General features: G+C 40.5%; 1 protein-coding gene across 9 annotated transcripts; it reads right to left on the reverse strand.

Moving 5' to 3' along the window:
- Positions 1 to 1,988: 1,988 nt before the first annotated feature.
- On the reverse strand, positions 1,989 to 26,477 carry stra6l (STRA6-like). 9 transcript variants are annotated; one of them, XM_014208908.2, is made up of 18 exons: positions 26,280 to 26,477; positions 23,014 to 23,086; positions 20,482 to 20,582; positions 17,650 to 17,780; positions 16,804 to 16,924; positions 15,436 to 15,481; positions 13,042 to 13,167; positions 11,026 to 11,099; positions 10,526 to 10,637; positions 10,245 to 10,398; positions 9,759 to 9,834; positions 9,535 to 9,616; positions 9,380 to 9,428; positions 7,565 to 7,682; positions 7,135 to 7,254; positions 4,162 to 4,325; positions 3,197 to 3,355; positions 1,989 to 2,630 (listed from the first exon to the last, which is right to left on the reverse strand). In XM_014208908.2, exons 1-18 carry the CDS (start codon positions 26,282 to 26,284, stop codon positions 2,380 to 2,382), a joined length of 1,962 nt encoding a protein of 653 aa, XP_014064383.1. In that variant the 5' UTR covers positions 26,285 to 26,477; the 3' UTR covers positions 1,989 to 2,379. The 9 variants fall into 9 exon arrangements, with proteins under 9 accessions (XP_014064383.1, XP_045578650.1, XP_014064382.1 ...); XM_045722694.1 differs by having other exon boundaries at positions 22,972 to 23,086; XM_014208907.2 differs by lacking the exon at positions 26,280 to 26,477 and adding an exon at positions 23,251 to 23,495.

Below are 26,477 nucleotides of genomic sequence, written 5' to 3' on the forward strand. Positions count from 1 at the left end.
CTTTCTAGGGAGTTTTTCCTAGCCACTGTGCTTCTACATCTGCATTGCTTGCTGTTTGGGGTTTTAGTCTGGGTTTCTGTACAACACTTTGTGACATGTAAAAAGGGCTTTATAAATACATTTGATTGATTGATTGATTGATTGATGTCATTTGATCAATAAAAATAATTAATTTGATGTGGATGTTTTGTGTCTTTACCCATAACTTGGCACCTTTAATGTGAGGACATGGTTTTGTTCTTTCTGGATTCCATTAGACTGACAATCAAAGAGAAAGGGACTTTGCAACAACTCTTGCAATTTAATTCCGACAATTTAATCCTGCAAAATACTGTTCTTATTTATACAACTAGCTTTTTTTGCCAGAGCAGAGATGCTGAATTATTTTGTTGTTGCATGAGCTACAGACATCTATATTGTTCTGCTAATACTAGTAAAGGCCCAGTGCACTATTTTTGTGAGAAGAAAAAAAAACATCTTAAAAATAAACACATTTTAAAATGTATATACAGTACCAGTCAAACTTTTGGATTCACCTACTCATTCAAGGGTTTTTCTATATTTTTACTATGTTCTACATTGTAGAATAATAGTGAAGACATCACAATTATGAAATAACATGTGTGGAATGTGTTTAACAAATCAAAATATATTTTATATTTGAGATTCTTCAAAGTAGCCACCCTTTGCCTTGTTGACAGCTTTGCACACGCTTAGCATTCTCTCAACCAGCTTCACCTGGAATGTTTTTCCAACAGACTTGAAGTTCCCACATATGCTGAGCACTTGTTGGCTGTTTTTCCTTCACTCTGCGGTCCAACTCATCCCAAACCATCTCAATTAGGTTGAGGTCAGGTGATTGTGGAGGCCAGATCATCTGATGCAGCACTCCATCACTCTCCTCCTTGGTCAAATAGCCCTTACACAGCCTGGAGGTGTGTTGGGGTGGCATATCGCTGCAGAATGCTGTGGTTAAGTGTGCCTTGAATTCTAAATAAATCACCGAGTGTCACCAGCAAAGCACCCCCACACTATCAAACCTCCTCCTCCATGCTTCACAGTGGGAACCACACATGCGTAGATCATCCATTCACCTACTCTGCGTCTCACAAAGACAGCATTTGGAACCAAAAATCTCAAATTTGGACTCATCAGACCAGAGGACAGATTTGCATCGGTCTAATGTCTATTGCTAATTTTTCTTGGCCCAAGAAAGTCTCTTCTTCTTATTGGTGTCCTTTAGAAGTGGTTTCTTTGCAGCAATTTGACCATGAAGGCCTGATTCACGCATTCTCCTCTGAACAGTTGATGTGGAGATCTGTCTCATAATTTAACTCCATGAAGCATTTATTTGGGCTGCAATTTCTGAGGCTGGTAACTCTAATGAACTTGTCCTCTGCAGCAGAGGTAACTCTGGGTCTTCCTTTCCTGTGGCGGTCCTCATGAGAGCCAGTTTCATCATAGCGCTTGATGGTTTATGCGACTGCACTTGAAAAAACGTTCAAAGTTTTTGAAATTTTCCGCATTGATTGACCTTCATGTCTTAAATGAATGATGGACTATCATTCTCTTTGCTTATTTGAGCTGTTCTTGCCATAATATGGACTTGGTCTTTTACCAAATAGGACTATCTTCTGTATACCACCCCTACCTTGTCACAACACAACTGATTGGCTCAAATGCATTAAAAAGGAAAGAAATTCCACAAATTAACTTTTAACAAGGCACACCTGTTAATTGAAATGCATTCCAGGTGACTACCTGAGCGAATGCCAAGAGTGTGCAAAGCTGTCATCAAGGCAAACGGTGGCTACTTTGAAGAGTCTCAAATCAAAAATATATTTTGATTTGTTTAACACTTTTTTGGTTACTACATGATTCCATATGTGTTATTTCATCGTTTTGATGTCTTCACTATTATTCTCCAATGTAGAAAATAGTAAAAATAAAGAAAAACTCTTGAATGAGTAGGTGTGTCCAAACCTATGACTGGTACTGTATATTTTTTTTATTATGATTTTTCAGGGAGTGCTGCAGCACCCTCAGCACCTCTACTTCCCGCAGCTATGTGGCCTACTAAAAACAAACGGACCATTATGAGGTAAAAAGCATAACTGTGTCCATTTGTCCTGTCATCTTTCACAGTAGGAGTAATTATGTAGGTATTTCCCGAATTTACAATACATTAATCATATTATTCATCACATACAATACAATACATTGTAAGAGCTTGGCCTACAGAAGAATTGGCCTGTAGTATCAAATGTAGCACTCATGAGCCAAAACGTGTCCTCGAAATGTGTGTAGGTCTACTAAATGTTATATCATAGTATTGTACTACACTATTTCAGGCTGCGCGTGTATAAACCCTGAGCAGAATCAGTCAGTTAATGTCTGCCCATTGGTCATCGTCTGATCTGATGTAGCTGTAGCGGCTTTGGCCGTCATCTCTGGTGCCTGTCCTATCTGTTCAGTCTGAGAGGCCAGCAGCCAGGCTTGGACCACAGTGTCCTGGTGGTCAGTGGGACTGGAGGAGGTCCTGTTCTTCCTCAGGAGGATCAGTCTTGGGTTCTTCATCAGGGTGTAAAGGAGCATCCATCGCCGCCTGGCCCGGCTTCCACGGGCTGAATCTACAACACAGTGGTATTAGAGAGAGACTGACATTATCTACAAAATATTTATTACGTGTCCTAGTGTTCCTATTTCAGGTCTCTAATGTCACTTGTGTGAGTTGTGGGGCGTCCAGGATCTGCTAATTTGTCTCTTTTGATCAAGTCTGTGTTGGGCTACTGAGGTTTGCAGTGGCGGAAAAAGAATATAATTGATACCTAAGTAGAAAAGATACCTTAGTAGAAAATTACTCAAGTAAAAGTGAAAGTCACCCAGTAAAATACTACTTGAGTTAAAGTCTAAAAGTATTTGGTTTTAAATAAACTTAAGTATCAAAAGTAAATGTAATTGCTAAAATATAAATAGTCAAGTAAAGTACAGATACCCCAGAAAACTACTTAAGTAGTACTTTAAAGTATTTTTATTTAAGTATGATTTGTGCTCTCAGAACCTTCTGATCTCTCAAGGACTATTTAGTCTAATACACACTCACATGATGAGAAACTTCAACCTAGAGTAAATTATATTTTAAACAGCCCATTATTTGATCTGCAGCTGTGTTCATGACATCTTGATGTTAACTGACCTGGCGAAGATGTGTTGTTGAACGTGGAGTAGGATGCTGCCTCTGTGGTCCTCTGTTGTTTCACCATGGTGTTGGACAGGAGAAGATGGCAGAAACACACCATGACAGGGTTGTTGTGGTAGTGGTCTGCAAAAATCATCCCGATCCAAGTGCTGTAACCTAAAATAGACCGTCAAAGAGTTACATTCTACATGACATGTACTTTCCACACAATCTTTGTCATACAAATCCTGTGAAATGCTGCCACCTTCTGTATACATCATATATTACAGGACCTGCGATTGACTAGAGCAATGTTTCCCAACCTTGGTCCTGGGGCCACTCCCCTGGATGCACGTTTTGGTTTTTGCCCTAGCACTACACAGCTGATTCAAATATCCAACTCATCATCATGCTTTGATTATTTGAATCAGCTGTGTAGTGTTGGGGCAAAAAACTAAAGGTGAACTCAGAGGTGGTGGGGGTGGGGGGCAGGTCCGAGATTTGGACTAGCGTCCTGTCCAAGGGGTGTACTTGTACACATCAAGCTGCCACAATCTACAGCAGTGGTAGGCAACCCTGGTCCTGGAGTGCTACAGGCACTTCATGATTTGGATTTAACCGACCTGGAAGACCAGGTGTGTTGAATTTAGGCAATCACTGAACTGATTAATTAGCTCAGTTGATCAGGTGTGGTGCCTAGTCGGAACAGAATCCTGCAGTACTGAAGACATTCCAGGAAGAGGGTTGCCTACCCCCTGCTCTACAGAAAGGAGAGATAGGCTCCTGCTCCTATGAGCCGTTCTGGCTGGCTACGCACTTATATTACAGAGATTGAATCACCTGTTTGTGTATAGCTGCACCTGTATGAGTTTTCAACTAAAAACTATGGGCTTTAGTTAAAGCCTTTAATTAGGGCGCAGAGTTTTTCTTGGTCAGGTGTTCAGGGAAAACCCTCTGGGCCCTAACTAGGTCACTAAACTGACCAGGGTCCATGGACTCGTATCCCCTCGGCATGATGGTACGGTCGATGCGTGACACCAGCCAGGTGCCCACCACGCAGCTGGTCAGCAGACGCAGGATGCAGTTACTCAGGCCCATCACTACGTTGTAGAAGAAGAAGAAGTAGTTGAAGTTGTGGAACGCCTTCCTAAAGGGGAGATACCATAGAGTGCCATGTCAACGTACACTGAGTATACCAAACATTAGGAACACCTTCCTGATATTTCGCCCTCAGAACAACTTCTTGGGCATGGACTCTACAAGGTGTCAAGTGTTCCACAGGGATGCTGGCCCATGTTGACTCCAATGTTTCCCACAGTTGTGTCAAGTTGGCTGGATGTCCTTTGGGTGGTGGACCATTCTTGATACACACAGGAAACTGTTGAGCGTGAATAACACAGCAGCGTTGCAGTTCTTGACACAAACCGGTGTGCCTGGCACCTACTACCATATCCTATTCAAAGGCATTTAAATATTTTGTCTTGCCCATTCACCCTCTGATTGGCACACATACACAATCCATGTCTCAAGGCTTAAAAACATATTTTTTTAAATGTCTCCTCCCCTTCCTCTACACTGATTGAAGTGGATTTAACAAGTGACATCAATAAGGGATCATAGCTTTCACCTGGATTCACCTGGTCAGTCTATGTCATGGAAAGAGCAGGTGTTCTTAATATTTCGTTTACTCAGTGTACGTATTTCCTGATATGTATGCAGAACATGCACTGTCAAAGTGGGGTCACGGCATGTGTGTGTGTTTGTGTGTATTCTTGCGTGTTCTTGCGTGTGTGTGCAAACAGCTTGACTGCACATTGTCTTTGCCACACATTTATGCATTATGAAGCTCAGCTAGCCCTGGTTTGGGTGAAATGCTGTGTGTCAACCCATAAAACATCCTCAAGTCTGTGACCAGAGGCATGTAAGATTAACTTGTAAATACTGGTTGTGTTTGACGCTTTACATTAGCTTGTGGGCATTAGCGTTCAGGTGAGAACCACTATTACTAATCCCCAGCGTTAACCCTGGGTTAAGAAAAACTTGCATAACTAAGGTAAACTAAAAGAAATTGCTCTGGGTAAAGAAAAATACTTGTGAAAAATCTTACGATGTAAATCAGGAAATCCAATATTTGTCCCAATGTTGACCTGTGCAGTATGATATGTACAGTACAATGGAAGATGCTGAGGGGAGGACGGCTCATAATAATGTCTGGAACTGAACTATTGGAATGGCATCAAACACATAGAAACCATGTGTTAGATACCATTCCACTTATTCCGCTCCAGTCATTACCTCTTGTGGTATAGTACACACGTACAGTACCAGTTAAAAGTTTGGACACACCTACTCATTCAAGGGTTCTTCTTTATTTTTACTATGTTCTACATTGTAGAATAATACTGAAGACATCAAAACTATGAAATTACACACATGGAATCATGTAGTAACCAAAACAAATCAAAATATATGTTATATTTGAGATTCTTCAAAGTAGCCACCCTTTGCCTTGATGACAGTTTTGCACACTCTTGGCATTATCTCAACCAGCTTCATAAGGTAGTCACCTGGAACGCATTTCAATTAACAGGTGTGCCTTGCTAAAAGTTAATTTGTGGAATTTCTTTCCTTCTTAATGCGTTTGAGCTATATTATGGCAATAACAGCTCAAATAAGCAAAGAGAAATGACAGTCCATCATTACTTTAAGACATGAAGGTCAGTCAATGTGGAAAATTTCAAGAACTTTGAAAGTTTCTTCAAGTGCAGTCGCATAAACCATCAAGCGCTATGATGAAACTGGCTCTCATGAGGACTGCCACAGGAATGGAAGCCCAGAGTTACCTCTGCTGCAGAGGACAAGTTCATTAGAGTTAACTGCACTTCAGATTGCAGCCCAAATAAATGCTTCACAGAGTTCAAGTAACAGACACATCTCAACATCAACTGTTCAGAGGAGACTGCGTGAATCAGGCCTTCATGGTCAAATTGCTGCAAAGAAACCAATACTAAAGGACACAATAAGAAGAGACTTGCTTGGGCCAAGAAACACGAGCATTAGACATCAAACCGGTGAAAATCTGTCCTTTGGTCTAATGAGTCAAAATTTTAGATTTTGCCGTGTGAGGTGAGTGGGGGTGCTTTGCTGGTGACACTGTTGGTGATTTATTTAGAATTCAAGGCAGACTTAACCAGCATGGCTACCATAGCATTCTGCAGCGATACGCCATCCTATCTGGTTTGCGGTTAGTAGGAATATCATTTGTTTTTCAACAGGACAATGATCCAACACACCTCCAGGCTGTGTAAGGGCTATTTGACCAAGAAGGAGAGTGATGGAGTGCTGCATCAGATGACCTGGCCTCCACAATCCCCCCAACCTCAACCCAATTGAGATGGTTTGGGATGAGTTGGACCACAGAGTGAAGGAAAAGCAGCCAACAAGTGCTCAGCACATGTGGGAACTCCTTCAAGACTGTTGGAAAAGCATTCCAGGTGAAGCTGGTTGAGAGAATGCCAAGAGTGTGCAAAGCTGTCATCAAGGCAGAGGGTGGCTACTTTGAAGAATCTCAAATCTAAAATATGTTTTGATTTGTTTAACACTTGTTCGGTTACTACATGATTCCATACATGTTATTTCATAGTTTTGAGTCTTCACTATTATTCTACAATGTAGAAAATAGTCAAATAAAAATAAAAAATGTGAAAGAGTAGGTGTGTCCAAACTTTTGACTGGTACTGTAAATGTGGGTGTTTTATCATGTACCATGTCCTCTCTTGAAATCCTTTCATTAAGGAACTGTTAAGCATTCTTCTTTCTTTGTGTGAATGTTCCAAAGAAGCGCACTAACCATAGATTGTAACTGGGTAGAGTTGTGATGGGTGAATGACAGGTGACCAGTAGGCTAAGGTGAACGTTAGGTCAAGAGGTATGGCCTGTATTACATAATACCGCACCTGTTGTTGAGTGCCAAAGGTTTCTTCCTGTCTGACGGTGAGATCTTGTCCTGAAGGAAGAACACTTGGACCAGCATCACCTGTAGTATAACCAATCCTATAACGATACCTATGGTCAAACTGATAGAGAGAATGTTACTTCATACAGGATAAGGAAACTCACACTGCTTGGATATGCATACATACCATGAAATATGTTACGTCGACGCTCAATGGGTAAAGAAATACCAGCGATCAGGGACATTTTTTTCATATGAACTGAGCGACTCCTTGAAAATGTTTTATTTCTGAATAGTTAGAGCCTGTTTAAAGCAGTGAAAGGGCCGGTTTCCCAAATCCAGATTAAGGCTAATCCTGGACTCAAAAACACTTTCAATGGAGATTCTCTGTTAATCTGGGTCTGGGAAACTGTCCCATAGGGTACACTTACAGAATGGTTCCCATGTTGGTCAACATTTCCAACACTCTTCCATTTTGGATAGGGAGGACAACTCCGTAGGTAAAGAGCAACGCAAAGACGAACTGGACAAAGTGAACAATTAGAAAACCTGGAAGAAATTGGAGAACTTTCATATAGAATGCATTTATTTATCTTTTACCAATCCAATAAATAATTATTCACGGTCACCTCCAAAATGATTGGCACCCTTCATAAAGATGAACAAAAAAGACTGTAAATAATACAAATACTGTGCTATACTGTATCACCCCCAAAAAGTGACAATGACATACTTTTATACTAATACAATTGCTCGGAGAAAGAGATTACGCTTAAGAAGTTTTTTTTTTTATCTAAAAAAAGATACCTGTCAATATTATTGGCAACACTGAACATTATTATAAATAAAATCAAACTAAATAAAATCTGCATTAACATTCTACTTTTTAAAAATGTATCTCAGTTTAAGGAACTGTATTATGGCCTTCCATGGCTTGCTGTTTCACTGGGGTATAAAAATGAGGTAACACACATGCAAAATCCCTTTGTCATCCATCACCATGCGGAAAGGCAAATAACTCACAAATGAAAAGAGACAACTGGTTGTTGACTTTCATAAATTAGGCAATGGGTACCAAAAAAAACTGAAAAACAAAATATACCACTTACCACTATTAGGGCAACAATTACAAAGTTTAAAACCACTGGAACTGTGGTAAACTTGCCTGGTAGAGGATCCAAGTGTATCTTGTCCCCACACACAGTGAGGAAGATGGTTCGGATGGCATCAAAAACTCTTGGGGTCACCAAGCCTCCAACTCAAAAGTTAGACGCCAACTCCATGCCAATAGGCTATTTTATTGAGAGCAAACAGCAAATGTAAACTCCTGGAGTTTGCTAAATGGCATTGGCACTTGGATTGGAACCGGGTGCAATGGCCATCGCAGTCTCCGGACTTGAAACCCATTGAAAACCTGAGGTTTGAATTGAAGAGGTGTCACGCCCTGGCCATAGAGAGGGTTTTGTTCTCTATTTTGATTAGGCCAGGGTGTGACTAGGGTGGGAATTCTATGTCCTTTTTTCTATGTTTTGTATTTCTTTGTTTTGGCATGGTATGGCTCTCAATCAGGGACAGCTGTACATCGTTGTCGCTGATTGGGAGCCATACTTAGGTAGCCTGTTTTCCTTTGGGTTTTGTGGGTGGTTAATTTCTGTTTTGTATTGCTTACCTGACAGAACTGTTTGGCTGTCGGTTTCTTTGTTTAAAGTGGTCTATAATAAATACATGATGAGCACTAACCACGCTGCGCCTTGGTCTACTCCATTTGACAGCCGTTACAAGAGGGCAGTCCATAAGCGTAGACCAAAGGATATCAAGGATCTGGAAAGAGTCTGTACGGAGGAATGGTCTAAGATCCCTACCAATGTATTTTTCAATCTCATTACAGGAGAAAGCATTATAGCATTGTCGTTATAGGAGAAAGGCTTAGCGCTGTTAACCTTGCAAGGGGAGGGCACACAAAGCGTTGAAAACAGGAGTGTATATCATTTCCACAGATATCTTTGAGATTTTATTTTATTACTTAAACAAAACATTTTTCTCTGAGCAATTGTATTAGCATAAATTAGTATTTTGTTTATCATATAATACATCTCTGTATTTTTATTACTTCTTTTCTACAGTATTTTTTGCTCATCTTTATCAAGAGTGGCAATCATTTGAGGTGACTGTTTATGTCTCATCCTATATATCCCCTTATAAGTATGTATTGTATGGGCTGAAAGGAAGAGGAAAGGTTGTCTTACCCCACAAAGTAAACGCTATTTGCCATCCGGAGTATCTTGTGATGGCAGCCTGTATGTAATGTTACAAAATATGACTCTTAAATATTTTGACACTACAAATAACATTCCCAATAATTCCGTGGAACATTCTGGAATTGGAATGCGCTGCTACTCACCACACTGACTGCAGAATTGGGATTATGGAACTTCTCAGGAAGAAAGCCCTTCTCCCCCGCCCACAATCTCTTCAGATGTTTCCTGTGACAGGATGAAAATTATAACAGCAATACTAACAGATACTGTTAATAATACTAACAGATCATACATCATTTACATAATCTATACTGTGTATATACAGTGTTTGGAATATTTTGGAATAACTGCATCAAACAGGACATACCGGTAACATGCTAACACATGGAATGTGTATGACACAGACGTTAGGGTGGCAAAGATGGTTGTGGCTAGCCAGGACTCTGGAAAATCAAATCAATCAATGCAGACTGATGAATGATAATGGTACAGATATTCAGGCAAAATCTGCACTCTTTGAAAAAAAGGGTTCCAAAAGGGTTCTTCGGCTGTCCCGATAGGGGGCTGCCCCCTATGGTGCTGTCCCCTATGGTTCCAGGTAGAACAATTTGGGTTCCATGTAGAACCCCCCGGAACCATGTAGAACCAGATAGAACCCTCTGGAACCATGTAGAACCAGAGGATTCTACATGGAACCCAAAAGGGTTCTTCAAAGGGTTCTCCTATTTGGACAGCGGGAGAACCATTTTAGATTATGTATCTAGAACGATAGCACCTTTTTTTCTAAGTGTGGGTGCGGCAACACACGCACGCAAGCATGCACACACACAATAGTCTAAACCATGCTCCTTACTTCTGGCAACGTTAGCGAATTCCTCAAATTGGGGGATCATGGCTACAAATATCTCTGTCTCATTGCAGGAAAAAGCCAGCTTCTTCAGTTGGTCTATCAGAACATCCAATCTATCAAATGCATAGTCACTGAGACTATAGTCAGCCAAAGTCATCTGTGGAAGGACAGATGCACCCAAAGCACACAGTCAGAAGCACACAAAAATATGCCAAATAAAATACATCAAATAAGTGTAAAATAACACATGAAAAACCTAATCCCTCCCATATAACAAGGCTAACCGTGTATAAGCCAATCAGGGATATGACGGATGTGCCGATCATTCTGTTAGGGAACTTGAAGTGGGGGTCCCAGTCATAGACCCTCCTCTGGAACCAACTGGTCTCCAGTTTCCTATCAAAACGATTCCGGAATTTAACGAAACCATTCTTAACACTCCATGAAAAATCTTTGAGACACACAACCAGTTCATGCTGAATGTTTGCATGACCAACAATGAAATGTGAATGATTGTCACGTGTTGAACATAGTTGGCCTAATTTTGAAACCAAGCCAATGGTGGTGTATTATCAATGGTGTGACAGGCTGTTACCAATGATTTACTTTTATATAACCACAGAATATATCATATTTATATGTATGGCTATGGCTGTAACTTGTGATGGTAATAACTGAAATTATGAACTAGCCCTACATAGGATGCCATTAATGAATGAAGGGATAATGCCCTACTGTATGTAGGGCTAATGATGAGCCAGTGTTTCTCCTACTGTTGTCCTACCGGTCAATAGGGCTCCTCCTCAACAACCTCTGTACATGCTTGGCCTGGTGACACTGGATTAGCTGGTCTTGGTCCTGAAAGAAGATTCTTGTCAACAGACAAACTCATCATTCATTGGATGGTTGCTCCTCAAAGTTGAGCATGTCTAAAGACCTTTTGGCTAAAGACCAGTAATGCTAACCTAGACCTCTCCCCTTGTCGTGACGGCAATTTTTTGGGGCATGATCTGAAGTTCATGATATATATAGTTGAAGTCGGAAGTCTACATACACTTAGGTTGGAGTCATTAAAACTCGTTTTTCAACCACTCCACAAATTTCTTGTTAACAAACTATAGTTTTGGCAAGTCGGTTAGGACATCTTCTTTGTGCATGACATAAGTAATTTTTCCAACAATTTTTTACAGACAGATTATTTCACTTATAATTCACAGTATCACATTCCAGTGGGTCAGAAGTTTACATACACTAAGTTGACTTTGCCTTTAAACAACTTGGAAAATTCCAGAAAATGATGTCATGGCTTTAAAAGCTTCTGATAGGCTAATTTACATAATTTGAGTCAATTGGAGGTGTACCTGTGGATGTATTTCAAGGCCTACCTTCAAACTCAGTGCCTCTTTGCTAGAAATCATGGGAAAATCAAAGGAAATCAGCCAAGACCTCAGAAAAAAATGGTAGACCTCCACAAGTCTGGTCCTTGGGAGCAATTTTCAAACGCCTGAAGGTACCACGTTCATCTGTACAAACAATAGTACGCAAGTATAAACACCATGGGACCACGCAGCCATCATACCGCTCAGGAAGGAGACGCGTTCTGTCTCCTAGAGATGAACGTACTTTGGTGCAAAAAGTGCAAATCAATCCCAGAACAACAGCAAAGGACCTTGTGAAGATGCTGGAGGAAACAGGTACAAAAGTATCTATATCCACAGTAAAACGAGTCCTATATCAACATAACTTGAAAGGCCGCTCAACAAGGAAGAAGCCACTGCTCTAAAACCGCCATAAAAAAGCCAGACTATGGTTTGCAACTGCACACGGGGACAAAGATCATACTTTTTGGAGAAATGTCCTCTGGTCTGATGAAACAAAATCAAAACTGTTTGGCCATAATGACCATCATTATGTTTGGAAGAAAAAGGGGGAGGCTTACAAGCCGAAGAACACCATCACAACCGTGAAGCACGGGGGTGGCAGCATCGTGTTGTGGCGGTGCTTTGTTGCAGGAGGGACTGGTGCACTTCACAAAATAGATGGCATCATGAGGCAGGAAAATTATGTGGATATATTGAAGCAACATCTCAAGACATCAGTCAGGAAGTTAAAGCTTGGTTGCAAATGGGTCTTCCAAATGGACAATGACCCCAAGCATACTTCCAAAGTTGTGGCAAAATGGCTTAAGGACAACAAAGTCAAGGTATTGGAGTGGCCATCATAAAGCCCTGACCTCAATCCTATAGAAAATTTGTGGACAGAACTGAAAAATTCTGTCCACAAGTGTGCGAACAAGGAGGCCTACAAACCTGACTCAGTTACACCAGCTCTGTCAGGAGGAATGGGCCAAAATTCACCCAAATTATTGTGGGAAGCTTGTGGAAGTCTACCCAAAACGTCTGACCCAAGTTAAACAATTTAAAGGCAATGCTACCAAATACTAATTGAGTGTATGTAAACTTCTGACCTACTGGGAATGTGATGAAAGAAATGAAAGCTGAAATAAATCATTCTCTCTACTATTATTCTGACATTTCACATTCTTAAAATAAAGTGGTGATCCTAACTGACCTATAACAGGGAATTTTTACTAGGATTAAAATGTCAGCAATGGTAAAAAACTGATTTTAAATGTATTTGGCTAAGGTGTATGTAAACTTCCAACTTCAACTGTAAATCTCATTTGAATATGAGTCGTAAATAACACAAGTATGTACTATTGAGATTCATTTCCCCATTTCACTGACACAAATCCTCAAACGGATGTGGTAACAACTATTTCTCCAACTGAAATTCTCACCTCAGTTTCAAGCTGGAGTCGAATCCGAACAGCTTTGACCAGCATGTATGTGAACCGCCCCAGGAGGAATACGAGAGACAAAATGGTCGGCCACTGGTAGACTAGCTTCTGGTGACTACCCAGTATCTACAGAGTACAAGTTCAAATTCACATGGCAGTCATAGACACAGAAATACATAGGCCACACCTACTGTAAAGAGTGATGAATGACTTGGAAAATATAGCATTTGAATGTAGTAAGTGAGAGGAATAACTCATTTGGCATGTGTGATAAAGATATATCATTGAATGCAATAACATCACATACTGTACTGGGAACTATATGTGAGATGAATGGCTTGGGAAATATGCTAAAGGTTATACAGTGTATAAGCATTTGAACGTAATGACATCGCTAATAAACGGATGTAAACCTGCTGGTTATTGGTTATTTGTCACCCCTTCCCAGAAGAGTGCATATCCATTTTTATTTTCACCTTGATAAGTGCTACACTCAGTGGCAACCCATTCAAGGCAGGTGGGGTTTTGAGCCCCAGATTTTTGTTGTTTTATTACAACTTATTACTTATTTGGGGGGGGCTTGCCTGTTTGGCATGTTATTTTGGCATTAATACGTGTCACATATCAGTTTGCAAACAATGTAAAAATGATATATCATTGAGTTAATAAAGCAGCATACAAACATGGTCTCTTTTTTGTTTTCTTGAGTAAAGCAGCTCCAAGATGGAGGTGTTTCAGCTTAGCTCAGTGCTTTCTGTGGTGGTGGGGCAAGCCAGCAGAAAATACAGAGCGTTGCGCAGTGATTGGCTCAGTGTTCTATCACTCATGGGTGACTTTACGTTACTGCCAAGAGTAAGAGGAGACATTGAAAATTCTAGCCTTTCGGCTGCTGCCATAGAAGTGCCCGTCCAAGAAGGCTCAAGGTCATTGGTCACAGATAAAATGACGTCAAATCACGTTATATCTACCGTAGCTTTGATTGGACTGATCATGTCAACATCATACTTTCACAATCTTAGCTAGCCGTCATCAACATGAATCAAGTCGACAATCTACTGGCAAATCCTTTTCAATCCTTGTCATATGAAGAGAAATTATAGATAAAACGTATCGGTGCTCATCGGCCATTGAACATTACACAAGTGTGAAATAGCAAATTCAATGAGTGGTTTGGAAGGAATCAGTGACAGTGGCTGTGTGGTCCCAAATCTGGGATTAAGGGGCTCTTTTCCAATTTTAAAATTATAAACATTCAACATTGGCCATGCTGTCAATGAAGCATGATTTGTGCCGCATAAAAAAAACAACTTAACTCGGGAGGACCGCCGCGCCACCTTCCTGTTCAAGTGAGCCGAGCGCAACAATGTGAGTCTAAAAATGTATTGTATGCTGCTTCATAAATTATGTAATATGCCAGGGAGATATGTATACTCTAGCTAAGAAAGTAATACTATGTGTATGTTGTGTAGTAAGATTTTTTGTAATGACTTGGCGCTGCCTATCTTGGCCAGGACGCTCTTGAAAAAGAGATTTTAAATCTCAATGAGCCTTTCCTGGTTAAATAAAGGTTAATAAATAAAGATGGTAATAGTCCATGTGCCTCACCCTAGAAATTTGGTATATTTACCCCTCTTAATTTCATCTACTGTTCTGACTGTTCTACTGTAGCATATAACCTGTTTTAGAGAAATGTAATCATTGAATATTGTAAGAGCTTTCATTGTCTGCTTATATGCCCACTTCATTTATCCGACGGTTCTAACTTGGTGTACAGGGAGAACACTGTAAGAACGGCCCACGTTCTGAATTCTGTCGCCATACTTTTCAAAGTGCTAAACAAATAGTTATAACGACTACGTCCGTCCTAGTTCGCTCATTAATGTCTTAATTGAAATTACAGATGGCCTTTTATCCGCTTGTCGTCCCCTTATGCCATAGTTTGTACATCTCAATTGTCAGTAGAAACCACATTTGTTTAAGCAAGTCAGCAATGTTTTTTTTAAAGGCAGTAAAGGAGGCTGAATTAACTGTTTCACTGCCAAACAAGGCTCCGCTGATAGCCAGGTGTAGCAGTGGTAAGATTTTGGGACTGCCGTTTGGACAGCTTTATGTAGGCCCTTTGTGGGCACTGTTTGTCACCGTTATAGTGCAACTAATGTCTTGTTTAGTGTTGTGTTGTGTAGTGGCTTTGCTGGCATGCATCCCACTTTTAATTTTTTTTTGCCCCACAAAGATTTACATGCTAAAATCACCACTGGCTACAGTACTCTTGCTTGCAGGCAGTATATGTTGCTAAACCACACTGCTATACCAGCCTGTTATACCACATTGTTTCAAATATTCTGAATGGCGAGGGTAAACGACTATGTGTTGGCTTGTTGAGTACTCACCTACCTTACCAGTGGGACACATCACTGTATCCCACAGCGTGATGATTATCCTGCAAATAAAAAACAACCAGGCTGTTATAGGGAGTCCTTAGATCAACACAACTCACTTTCAGTAAAATAACTGGGCAATTCCTGTAATGACTAAATCAAGCTGTCTACAGGTACAGTGCTGTGAAAAAGTATTTGCCCCCTTTCGGATTTTCCCTGTTATTGCATATTTTTTCAACCAAAACCTAACATTAGATAAAAGGGAACCAAATAACAAAAAAATAAATACTTATTTTATTTATATAAATAACAAAGTTATGCAACATCCAATTCCCCTGTGTAAAAAGTAATTGCCCCCTTACACTCAATAACTGGTTGTGGCACCTTTAGCTGCAATGACTCCAACCAAATGGTTCCTGTAGTTGTTGATCAGTCTCTCATCGCTGTGGAGGAATTTTGCCCGACTTCAAAATTGCTTTTTTTTCCAGAACTGCTTTTTTCAGCGACATTTGTGCGTTTTCAAGCATGAACTGCTCATTTCAAGTCCTGCCACAACATCTCAATTGACTTTCTGGACTTTGAATAGGCCATTCCAAAACTTCAAATTTGTTGCTTTTTTACCATTTTCATGTGGACTTGATTGTGTGTTTTGGATCATTGTCTTGCTGCATGACCCAGCTGCACTTCAGCTTCAGCTCACAGACAGATGGCCTGACATTCTCCTGTAGAATTCTCTGATACAAAGCAGAATTCATGGTTCCTTCTATTAAGGTAAGTCATTCAGGTCCTGAGGCAGCAAAGCATCCCCAAACCAAATTGTAGATAAAGGGAACTACCACCACCATGCTGGACCATTGGTATAAGGTTCTTACTGTGGAATGCAGTGTTTGGTTTTCACCAGGCATAATGGGACCCATGTCGTCCAACAAGTTATACTTTTGTTATACATTTGTCCATAGAACATTCTTCCCAGAATCTTGATGATCATCCAGGTGCTTACAGGCGCTTTTTGGTCAACTTCAGTAAACTTTTTGGATGAGATGGGTCCCATTATGTCTGGCAAAACCAAACACTGCATTCCACAGTAAGAACCTTATACCAATGGTCCAGCATGGTGGTGGTAGTTACAATATCTACAATGTGGTCTTGGTTGAATATCTAATAACATGCAGCATAAAAAATATGCAAAAATATAGAAAACCAGAAAGGGGGCAAATACTTTTCCCAGCACTGTAAGTCTCTATAGAGCCAGGAGATATTCGTCCTGACCATGTGCCCTGCCTGACCAGAAAAAACTCTGGACGCTGACTTCAACCGGTCAGGTCTCAGGGTCGGTAAAAACTCCTGACCCTACGTCATGACATCACGTCAAACGTGCACTCACCATGTCAAAGAGTAGAGGATTCCCAGAACAGCCCCAAACTCTCGGCAAGGGGTTGACAGACACGCAAAGAAAGGGAAATAGGCCAGGCCCACCTCGAGAGCACCTACAAGGTACACAAAAGCTGCAAAGACAAAGACAAAGTTTTGCTTGTTTTGAGAGCAGTGCACATATCATTGTCACTAGGGCTATGTGGTCAGGAAAAACTCCCAGCCTTAACCATTATCAATGCTACAGTGCACAATACAGCAAACAGTGGCATTCATGAATCAATCAAGTACTCTTCCTAGGTTCCTGCCTTTCTAAGGAGTTTTTCCCAGACACCATTGTCACGGATCCTTGTTCCAATGTCTGTTGGTCGTGTGAGTACATGTGCTGTGTTGTTTTGGCTTTCATGCCGCTTGCATTGTGCAGATGATTACGGGTGTATTTAATCAAGGTACTCCTCGCTTTTTTGTTTGGGTTTCAACCCTGTGTTTTGTATACGTGTTTGTTTGGTCTTCGTCCCCGTGCATTTACATGGCATGCTGTAGTTTGGGTCAATAAAAAACCCTATTACGCATTCCTGCGCCTGTCTCCCGATCCGTTATACCGACGTGACAACCGAGCTCTTACATCTGCATTGCTTGCTGTTTGGGGTTTTAGGCTGTGACATCTGCTGATGTAAAAAGGGCTTTCTAAATACATTTGATTTGATACTAGGGAGATGAGAAACCCAGCAGGTACTGAGACCCCTCTGAGGCTCTAATGTTGCCTGACACTCCTGCTACACTGGCGTTCCACTCGCTAAACAACATTCTGACGCACCTCTGTTCAGTATTCCATTCACTCAGAAACATTCTGAATTACCTTTGGCCCAGGGTGGAACGTTGAAGGTCATGTAATGCTCTGAGAAAAGAAGCAAGACACTGGACGATACAGCTCCGAAGGCAAACCCATAGGACCATCTGTTACTGAGGTTCTCCATGAGGTCCAGAGGCCTGAGAGGGAGGGGGTAGTAATAGGAGTATGTTTGTATCTATGAAGAGTGTTCAAATCTTCTATCACACCCTATCCCTCATGTAGTGCAGTATTTAGGAGCAGAGCCACACATCCTACTCCCCATATAGTGTAGTACTTTTGATCAGAGCACATACCCTACCCCACCTCATGTAGGGTGCATTTTTGCATGTGAGCTCTCACATTTTTTTAACATGTTTTTTACAATAACATAGTTTGGGAGTTAGAGAAACTTGGATTTTTCGGCAGGGATATATGCAGGACGCTACCCTCCACAGCATAACCTTAATTCCAGATCAAAACTACAAACCTACAACCTAATTTTGGACAGACCAAATACAACTTCAATTAGCACTGAGGCGTGAAGTGAAAAGTGTCGAAGCCTCTGAGCCCAACACATGGCAGGAGACTCACAGACTACCCCTCCCAAATCCAGAGGCCTTGAAGCACCCTCCTGCTATTCAGGGCCATCCACTGGCATTTTCTACAAGAAATCTGCCTCCAGAAATAAAGCTTCTACCAAGTGGGTCTGACACCTACTCCAGCTGCCTGCTGCACTGCTGCTTGTCTCCCCCTGTCTGGTATTGGTACCCCCACCACACTCCCCCCTCTCTACCGAGCTTTCGTTCGCCTCCAGCACACAGGCACTGTTGGGGCGAGTGATTCTGAACTTACAATGGCTAGCCCCAAGTCGTTTTTTTTTTTCTTGTGCATTTTGCTATTTGCCTCATGACTCCTGCATGCTTTGTTGACTATGAACTTTCTTGTTTACCGTAACGTGGGACAGACAATGTTTGTTCCCACATTCGGACTCTGACTCTATTGGTTACACAGACTTTTGCCCCCCCATCCTATTCTAACCACCTCTCGCCTGCTTTGTTTCATGTTACCTGATGAAATTGCTGTATAATATGATCCTGTTGCCATCTAATGCACATTCAAATGTCATAAATCAACACTTTAGAGCTCTCCCTGTCCTCTGCCGTGCCTTGATTGTATTACTGTTGATATCTGGAAAGCTTTCTTAGTGTCCAACAAGCTTTGTCTACCCTTAACCTTGTTCTGAACGCCTCCAAAACAAAAGTAATGTGGTTTAGTAAGAAGAATGCCCCTCTCCCCACTGGTGTGATTACTACCTCTGAGGGTTTAGAGCTTGAGGTAGTCACCTCATACAAGTACTTGGGACTATGGCTAGATGGTACACTGTCTTTCTCTCAGCACATACCAAAGCTGCAGGCTAAATTAAAATCTAGACTTGGTTTCCTCTATCGTAATCGCTCCACTTTCACCCCAGCTGCACAACTAACCCTGATTCAGATGACCATCGTACCCATGCTAGATTATGGAGACATAATTTATAGATCGGCAGGAAAGGGTGCTCTCGTGCGGATAGATGTTCTTTACCATTCGGCCATCAGATTTGCCACCAATGCTCCTTATAGGACACATCACTGCACTCTATACTCTTCTGTAAACTGGTCATCTCTGTATACCTGTCGCAAGACCCACTGGTTGCTGCTTATTTATAAAATCCTCTTAGGCCTCACTCCCCCCTATCTGAGATATCTACTGCAGCCCTCATCCTCCACATACAACACCGTTCTGCCAGTCACATTCTGTTAAAGGTCCCCAAAGCACACACATCCCTGGGTCGCTCGTCTTTTCAGTTCGTTGCAGCTAGCGACTGGAACGAGCTGCAACAAATACTCAAACTGGACAGTTTTATCTCAATCTCTTCATTCAAAGACTCAATCATGTGTCAGGGTTGTCGTAGGGTAGAGTGGACCAAAACGCAGCAGGAATGTGTAACCCCCGAACCACATAACCCCCGAACCACATAAAACAAATACCCCCTGACACGTGTTGACCAAACTACAATAACAAATAACCCCTATTACTGGTCAGGACGTGACATCATGGACACTCTTACTGACAGTTGTGGCTGCTTTGCGTGATGTATTGTTGTCTCTACCTTCTTGCCCTTTGTGCTGTTGTCTGTGCCCAATAATGTTTGTAACCTGTTTTGTGCTGCTACCATGTTGTGCTGCTGCCATGTTGTGTTGCTACCATGCTGTGTTGTTACGTGTTGCTGCCATGCTATGTTGTCGTCTTAGGTCTCGCTTTATGAGTGCTGTGTTGTCTCTCTTGTCGTGATGTGTGTTTTGTCCTATATTTTTATTTTATTTATTTGTATTTTTAATCCCAGCCCCCATCCCCGCCGGAGGCCTTTTGCCTTTTTGGTAAGCCATCATTGTAAATAAGAATTTGTTCTTAACTGGCTTGCCTAGTTAAATGCACTATATAGAAAGCATTACAGATGTAGGATCCTAATTTGATCACCCTTTTGTTGCTGAGAATTTTCCTGCACAGCAGGAAATGCAAACTTGTAGAGCATTCAAAGTTTAAAAAGGCTTCTTAAGTTGGTAATTTCCACTTTAAAATGTCAGACTTAATTTGCCCTAATGAAAAATGGATCAACCCCGACAAAAGCATAATAATTCACATTTCCTGTTGCTGCAGGATTATTTGTCTGCTGTAGCAAACTGGCTCAAATTAAGATCCTACATTTGTATATTGGGAATAGGATGTGATTTGAGATGAAAACCGGTGTGTGTCTGTCTCTATCTTTAAGGGTCAGTATGGGTTGACTGGTAAAGGGTCAGGGGTTACAGTGTGACTCACACAACAATGCCAAAGCGGTTGTTGAGAAAGGGGAGCTTCTCATCTATGGGCAGGTGTCTGGATCTCCTCTGCAGGGCCGACAGCACAACCACGATGGCGAACTATGTAGAATAAACAAAAGAGAGCAAAGACTAGGGTTGCAAAATTCCAGAAACTTTCAATAAATTCCCTGGTTTTCCCGAAATCCTGGTTGGAGGATTCCCGGAATCAGAAGGGAATAAGCAGGATTTCTGGGAAACCAAGGAATTTATTATTTAAATATAATGTATATTTCCTTTCCTTTTGTTCTGAACAGGCTTCCTTCTTCTCACTCTGTCATTTAGGTTAGTATCGTGGACTAACTACAATGCTGTTGATCCATCCTCAGTTTTCTCCTATCACAACCATTAACCTCTGTAACTATTTTAAAGTCACCATTGGCCTCATGGTGAAATCCCTGAGCGGTTTCCTTCCTTTCAGGTAACTGAGTTAGGAAGGAAGCATGTATCTTTGTAGTGACTGGGTGTATTGATACACCATCCAAAGTGTAATTAATAACTTCACCATGCTCAAAGGGATATTCAATGTCTGCATTTTTTCTACCAATAGGTGCCCTTCTTTGTGAGGCATTGGAAAAAAGAATCTGTGTTTGATATTCACTGCTCGACTGAGGGATCTTACAGATAGATGTATGTTTGACTATCTCATCTCTGTACCCCATTCAAAAATCATGTTAAACACTATTATTGCACACAGAGCGAATCCATGCAACTTATTATGTGACTTGTTAAGCACATTTGTACTCCTAAACTTATTTAGGCTTGCCATAACAAAGGGATTGAACACTTTAATTTGTAAAAAATTCTAAAAACATCATTCGCTTTGACATTATGGTATATTGTGTGTAGACCAGTGACACAAAATCTCAGTTTAATCAATTTTAAATTCAAGCTGTAACACAGCAAAATATGGAAAAAGTCAAGGGATGTGAATACTTTCTGAAGGCACTGTTGAATACATGATAATTTGTCAGAAAAATAACATTGTCTTATTACATAAGCATGTCTGTAGCAAAAAAACACAGTTGAACAGAATATATCTTATGTTGATGTACTACACTATCTAGAACCTAAAGGAGCTATCTAGAACCTAAAAGGGTTCTTCAGCTGTCCCCATTGGAGAACCCTTTGAAGAACTATTTTTGATTCCAGGATGACCCCTTTAGGGTTCCATGTAGGACCCTTTCCACAGAGGGTTCTACATGGAACCCAAAAGGGTTCTACGTGGAACCAAAAAAGGTTCTCCCTGGAACCAAACAGGGTTTTCCTATGGGGGCAGCCGAACCCTTTTTCTAAGAATGTAGTGTTACTGACATCAGTGGATGTTGGTAACACTTTACTTGACACCTAGTGTCATAACACGTTATGATACGGTCATAACCATGTCATAATGTCATAACAGCTGACATAACTTGTCATAACCTGTCATAATATGGTCATAACACATAACACATATATGTAGACCTGATGTGACATAGATTGCGTTATTTTATGGCTGGTTATGACACCTACAAAAGATTGTCAAAACCAACAAAACTTACCACACAATGCAAAACATTCCATTACACCATAGCCTACTTGTCAAAAGTATTTATATGTAATATAACATTTTCTGAAATTGACCATACTGAATTATCATTGTAATTGTGCACACATTGTCAGACATGCACCTACCCCAATGCTCTGTTGACTGGGATGAATGCAGGAGCAGATTTTAGGAGCAGGACAAGACACCCTCTTTTTGACTGATGACTGATATAAGGGCATGTACGTGATAGGTCTATCTGGCTTACATCATTCTGATCATACTGGTCATAATGCTTCTTGACAGTGTCATAAAGTGTATTTTCTTAGTCCAAGTAAAGTGACACAGGATGGTCATAATGCTTCTTGACAGTGTCATAAAGTGTATTTTCTTAGTCCAAGTAAAGTGACACAGGATGGTCATAATGCTTCTTGACAGTGTCATAAAGTGTATTTTCTTAGTCCAAGTAAAGTGACACAGGATGGTCATAATGCTTCTTGACAGTGTCATAAAGTGTATTTTCTTAGTCCAAGTAAAGTGACACAGGATGGTCATAATGCTTCTTGACAGTGTCATAAAGTGTATTTTCTTAGTCCAAGTAAAGTGACACAGGATGGTCATAATGCTTCTTGACAGTGTCATAAAGTGTAAAAACACGACTTAAAAAAACTTTCAAAAGGAAACTTCTTGGCAAGGAAAAAACACATTGGAATAAATGTGGGTTTTGACACTCATATGTAGGTGTCACAATCAGCCATAAAATAACGCAATATATGTCCCAACAGGTGTAAATATATGGGTCATGACAGTGTTATGATCATATTATGACAGGCTATGGCAAGTTATGGCAGCGGTTATGACAAATAATGACATGTTTATAACTGTATCATAACGTGTTATGACGCTAGGTGTCAAGTAAAGTGTTACCTGGATGTTAATGTACTGTATGGGGACACAGAGACCCTTTACCGATGGAATGAGAGAATAGTGCAAGAAGAGGTCCATGGATACACCACTGTCACAGGTCTGGTTAGGAGAGCCCCTTCAAGACAAAAATAAATCAACAATTAAAAAAGGGAAGTGGACTTTCAGACTGAATAATACATTTCACGCCATGAACAAATGAGTAAGATGTAAATATGTATAGTTATCAAGCATCCCTTTATAACTGATACAGTAGTTAGACAAAATTTGAATTGCACTCACATGTTGCCTCTTATCATGTTGGAACTACTTTCAACGAGCAAGGGTGTAACATAAAAGATAGTTCTTAAAAGCGACAACAGAAAGTACTCTCTACTGATAGCTCTCAAAGCCCCGTTTCCTAGTTGCGGTCATGTGACGTACCTTTGACCCCAAACGGCAAACTTCACAAGTGGCACCTTGTGCTCCCTTACTGACTGATATGTTACCGTGCGATAGCATGGTCAACAGAGAGCCCAGTAACAGATAACCATGGCATCGATTCCATTCAGGTTTTCTCCCTCCAAAGGATAGTTCCTGTGAGTTTATCATTACAAAGCTCGTCACTCGTCTTCACTGTAAAATGAATTATTGTATGGGCTATTTTTCAACAGTGCTTTAAGGAACAGTAAGAAACAAAAGGTATTATTTTGAGGAAGCAGTGCTTTCACGGTTGAGTGCTTTCGATATACTCTGTCATTTAGGTTAGTATTGTGGAGTAAATCCGATGTTGTTGATCCACAGCCATTAAACTCTGAAACTATTTTAAAGTCACCATAGGAGTCAAGGTGAAACCACTGAGCGGTTTCCCTCTCAGGCAACTGAGTTAGGAAGGACGCCTGTAACTTTGAAGTGACTGGGTGTATTGATACACCATCCAAAGTGTAATTAATAACTACACCATGCTCAAAGAGATAATCAGTGTCTTTTAAAAAAAAATATACAATACCAGTCAAAAGTTTGGACACACCTACTCATTCAAGAGTTTTTCTTTATTTTTACTATTTTCTACATTGTAGAATAATAGTGACGACATCAAAACTATGAAATAACACATATGGAATCATGTACGAGAACCAAGTACAGGGAGTGAACATTTAATGAAACACGGAGAGGAACAGAATACGGACAGCGTCTGGACAGGGGAAAACAAAACGACAATAATACTGACACAAGAATCTAACCGAGGAACAGACAGATATAGGAGGGGCAATCAACAAGGTAATGGAGTCCAGGTGAGTCCAATGAGTACTGATGCGCGTAATGATGGTGGCAGGTGTGCGTAATGAAGGGAAGCCTGGCGCCCTCGAGCACCAGAGAGGAGGAGCGGGAGCAGGCGTGACAAAGTAATTTAAAAATCATTTTAAACACTATTGTTACACAGAGAGTAAGTCCATGCAACGTATTATGTGACTTGTTAAGCACAGTTTTACTCCTGAACTTATTTAGGCTTGCCATTATCAAATGGTTTGAATACTTATTGACTCAAGGCATTTCAGCTTTTCATTTTTAATTCATTTGTAAAAATGTCTATTAACATAATTTCACTTCGACATTATGGGGTATTGTTAGTAGGCCAGTGACACAAAATCTCAATTTAATCCATTTTAAATTCAGGCTGCAACACAATTTCTTTTGAAGAATTCAAGGAGTGTGAATACTTTCTAAAGGCACTGTAGTTACAACAGATAATTATAGACTAACACGTGACAATAACTTCATTAAATATGTTACTTAAACATATTTGGTTAACACCTGTTCCCTTCCCATAAAGGAAATGCATCTGTCTGCGTCTTCCGGCACATACAATCATGTTTATTCCATATCAATCAATATCCACAGTAAATCAAATACAGAATACAAAATAATAGTTTCTCTCAACCAGTGGTGGCTGGTGCCGCTAGAAACTAAGAAGACTAGATACTGATACTGTCAGGTTTGGTCAGAGGCTTGTTAACAGGTTGGTTTTTATGTGACGTTAAAGTGCCTCACAAAAAAAGACATAAGGTTGGTCAATTGTTGTTTTTTAGTCTGACGTCAAATGTTGGCAGAAAAACTGGCCAGGCAGGTCGAGCGTACCAATGGGTGTGGTGGGGAAGCTTGTTACCAGTAAACTTTTGTGTTGTGGCCTGTGATTCACGGCACACACCGGTGAGATGGTGAAAAAACTATTCTGCAGGCTTTTGCTTTTAGGTCTCTTATATTTCTCTGTATATTTCTGGTACTCAAAGGTTACTGAATCGAGTAGGAATGCTTTGCAGTCCAGTTTGAAGGATAACCAAAGTGAAGATGGATTAATAAAATCAGGAGTCTATTATAGAGTTATCCGCTTGCAGTCAGACTTCGGGAAAGAACAAATAATGAAAGAAAATAGTAAGTAATGTGCTGTATAACTTCTAAATATATGCAAATATATGGATATTCTGACACTACTATGATTATGTTTTTCAAAATCAGGTCACTGAAGACTGAAGACATTTGACAATAAGCTAGAGATTTGTTTTAATGATGTCGTTTCATGGCACATGTATGGCATAGTAAGCTAAAAGGCTATTGTTGATGAAATGATTTGATCATAGCGTTATATTTCTTAACGCACATTGTAGAAGTACATTAAATACATACATTGTGAAATTGGTATGACTAACAGGTATGAATGATGTAACATCATGATTCTCAGGTTACCCATGCGTTAATTTCACGTTACCATACCTCCAAAATCACGTTGTTGTCACGCCTCCCTTGGAGGTCTGGAGAATTTTGTAAAAAAAACGGTTTGAATGGTCCGCTGACAAGATTTTGATTGGATGTTACAATTTAAGAACCCTCCCCATATGCCCGTAGAAGGGCTGCTGTGTATTACGTGGCGTCCCTTGAGAGGGCAGGAACAAGATGTACAGCGCATTCGGAGAGTATTCATACTTTCATTTTTCCACATTTTGTTACGTTACAGCCTTATACCTAAAATGTATGAAATAAACATTTTTTTCCTCATCAATCTACATACAATACACTGTAGCTCCCTCCAGTAACCACGAGCACAATCGTTCCTTGATTTTAACTGTCGGCTTTATTCTGTAGTTTTAGTCAGAATTATCACCTTCCGTGAGAACTATAAAGTAAATGAAAATACAGTTAAGCACACTCTTACAACCTTCTTGTCTTATGAGAGACTTATTAGCTTGGTATAACTCTGAAGTGCTTACATACATAAACCGTTTAGCCGGAGCTATAACAGTATCAGATTAAACACATGAACAAAGGAAAAATACCTCATTGGCAGCTTATTACAGAAGGGAGGAAATCAAAACTTCACACTTATTATTCCTGGCATGAATTCACGCTTCCTCCTTAATTATTACAACGTTACCATCCTAACATACACACTTCAACCTTTACGAACTACACGCGAAGACATGAAAACTTAGCTAACACCGCACGGGAATGCCTTCACTCCAAAAGTGCGTTGC

This window comes from Salmo salar, chromosome ssa08 (assembly GCF_905237065.1).
Source record: "Salmo salar chromosome ssa08, Ssal_v3.1, whole genome shotgun sequence".
NCBI lineage: Eukaryota > Metazoa > Chordata > Actinopteri > Salmoniformes > Salmonidae > Salmo > Salmo salar.

Bases quoted from the DNA above. Each gene is read 5' to 3' on its own strand.
- stra6l (XM_045722693.1), bottom strand. The intron at 16,925-17,649 runs GTAATTCAGAAT...TTGTCTTTGCAG, and splicing joins CGTTCCACCCTGGGCCAAAG to CTTTTGTGTACCTTGTAGGT. The intron at 10,638-11,025 runs GTAGGACAACAG...TCGTTTTGATAG, and splicing joins AGGAGGAGCCCTATTGACCG to GAAACTGGAGACCAGTTGGT.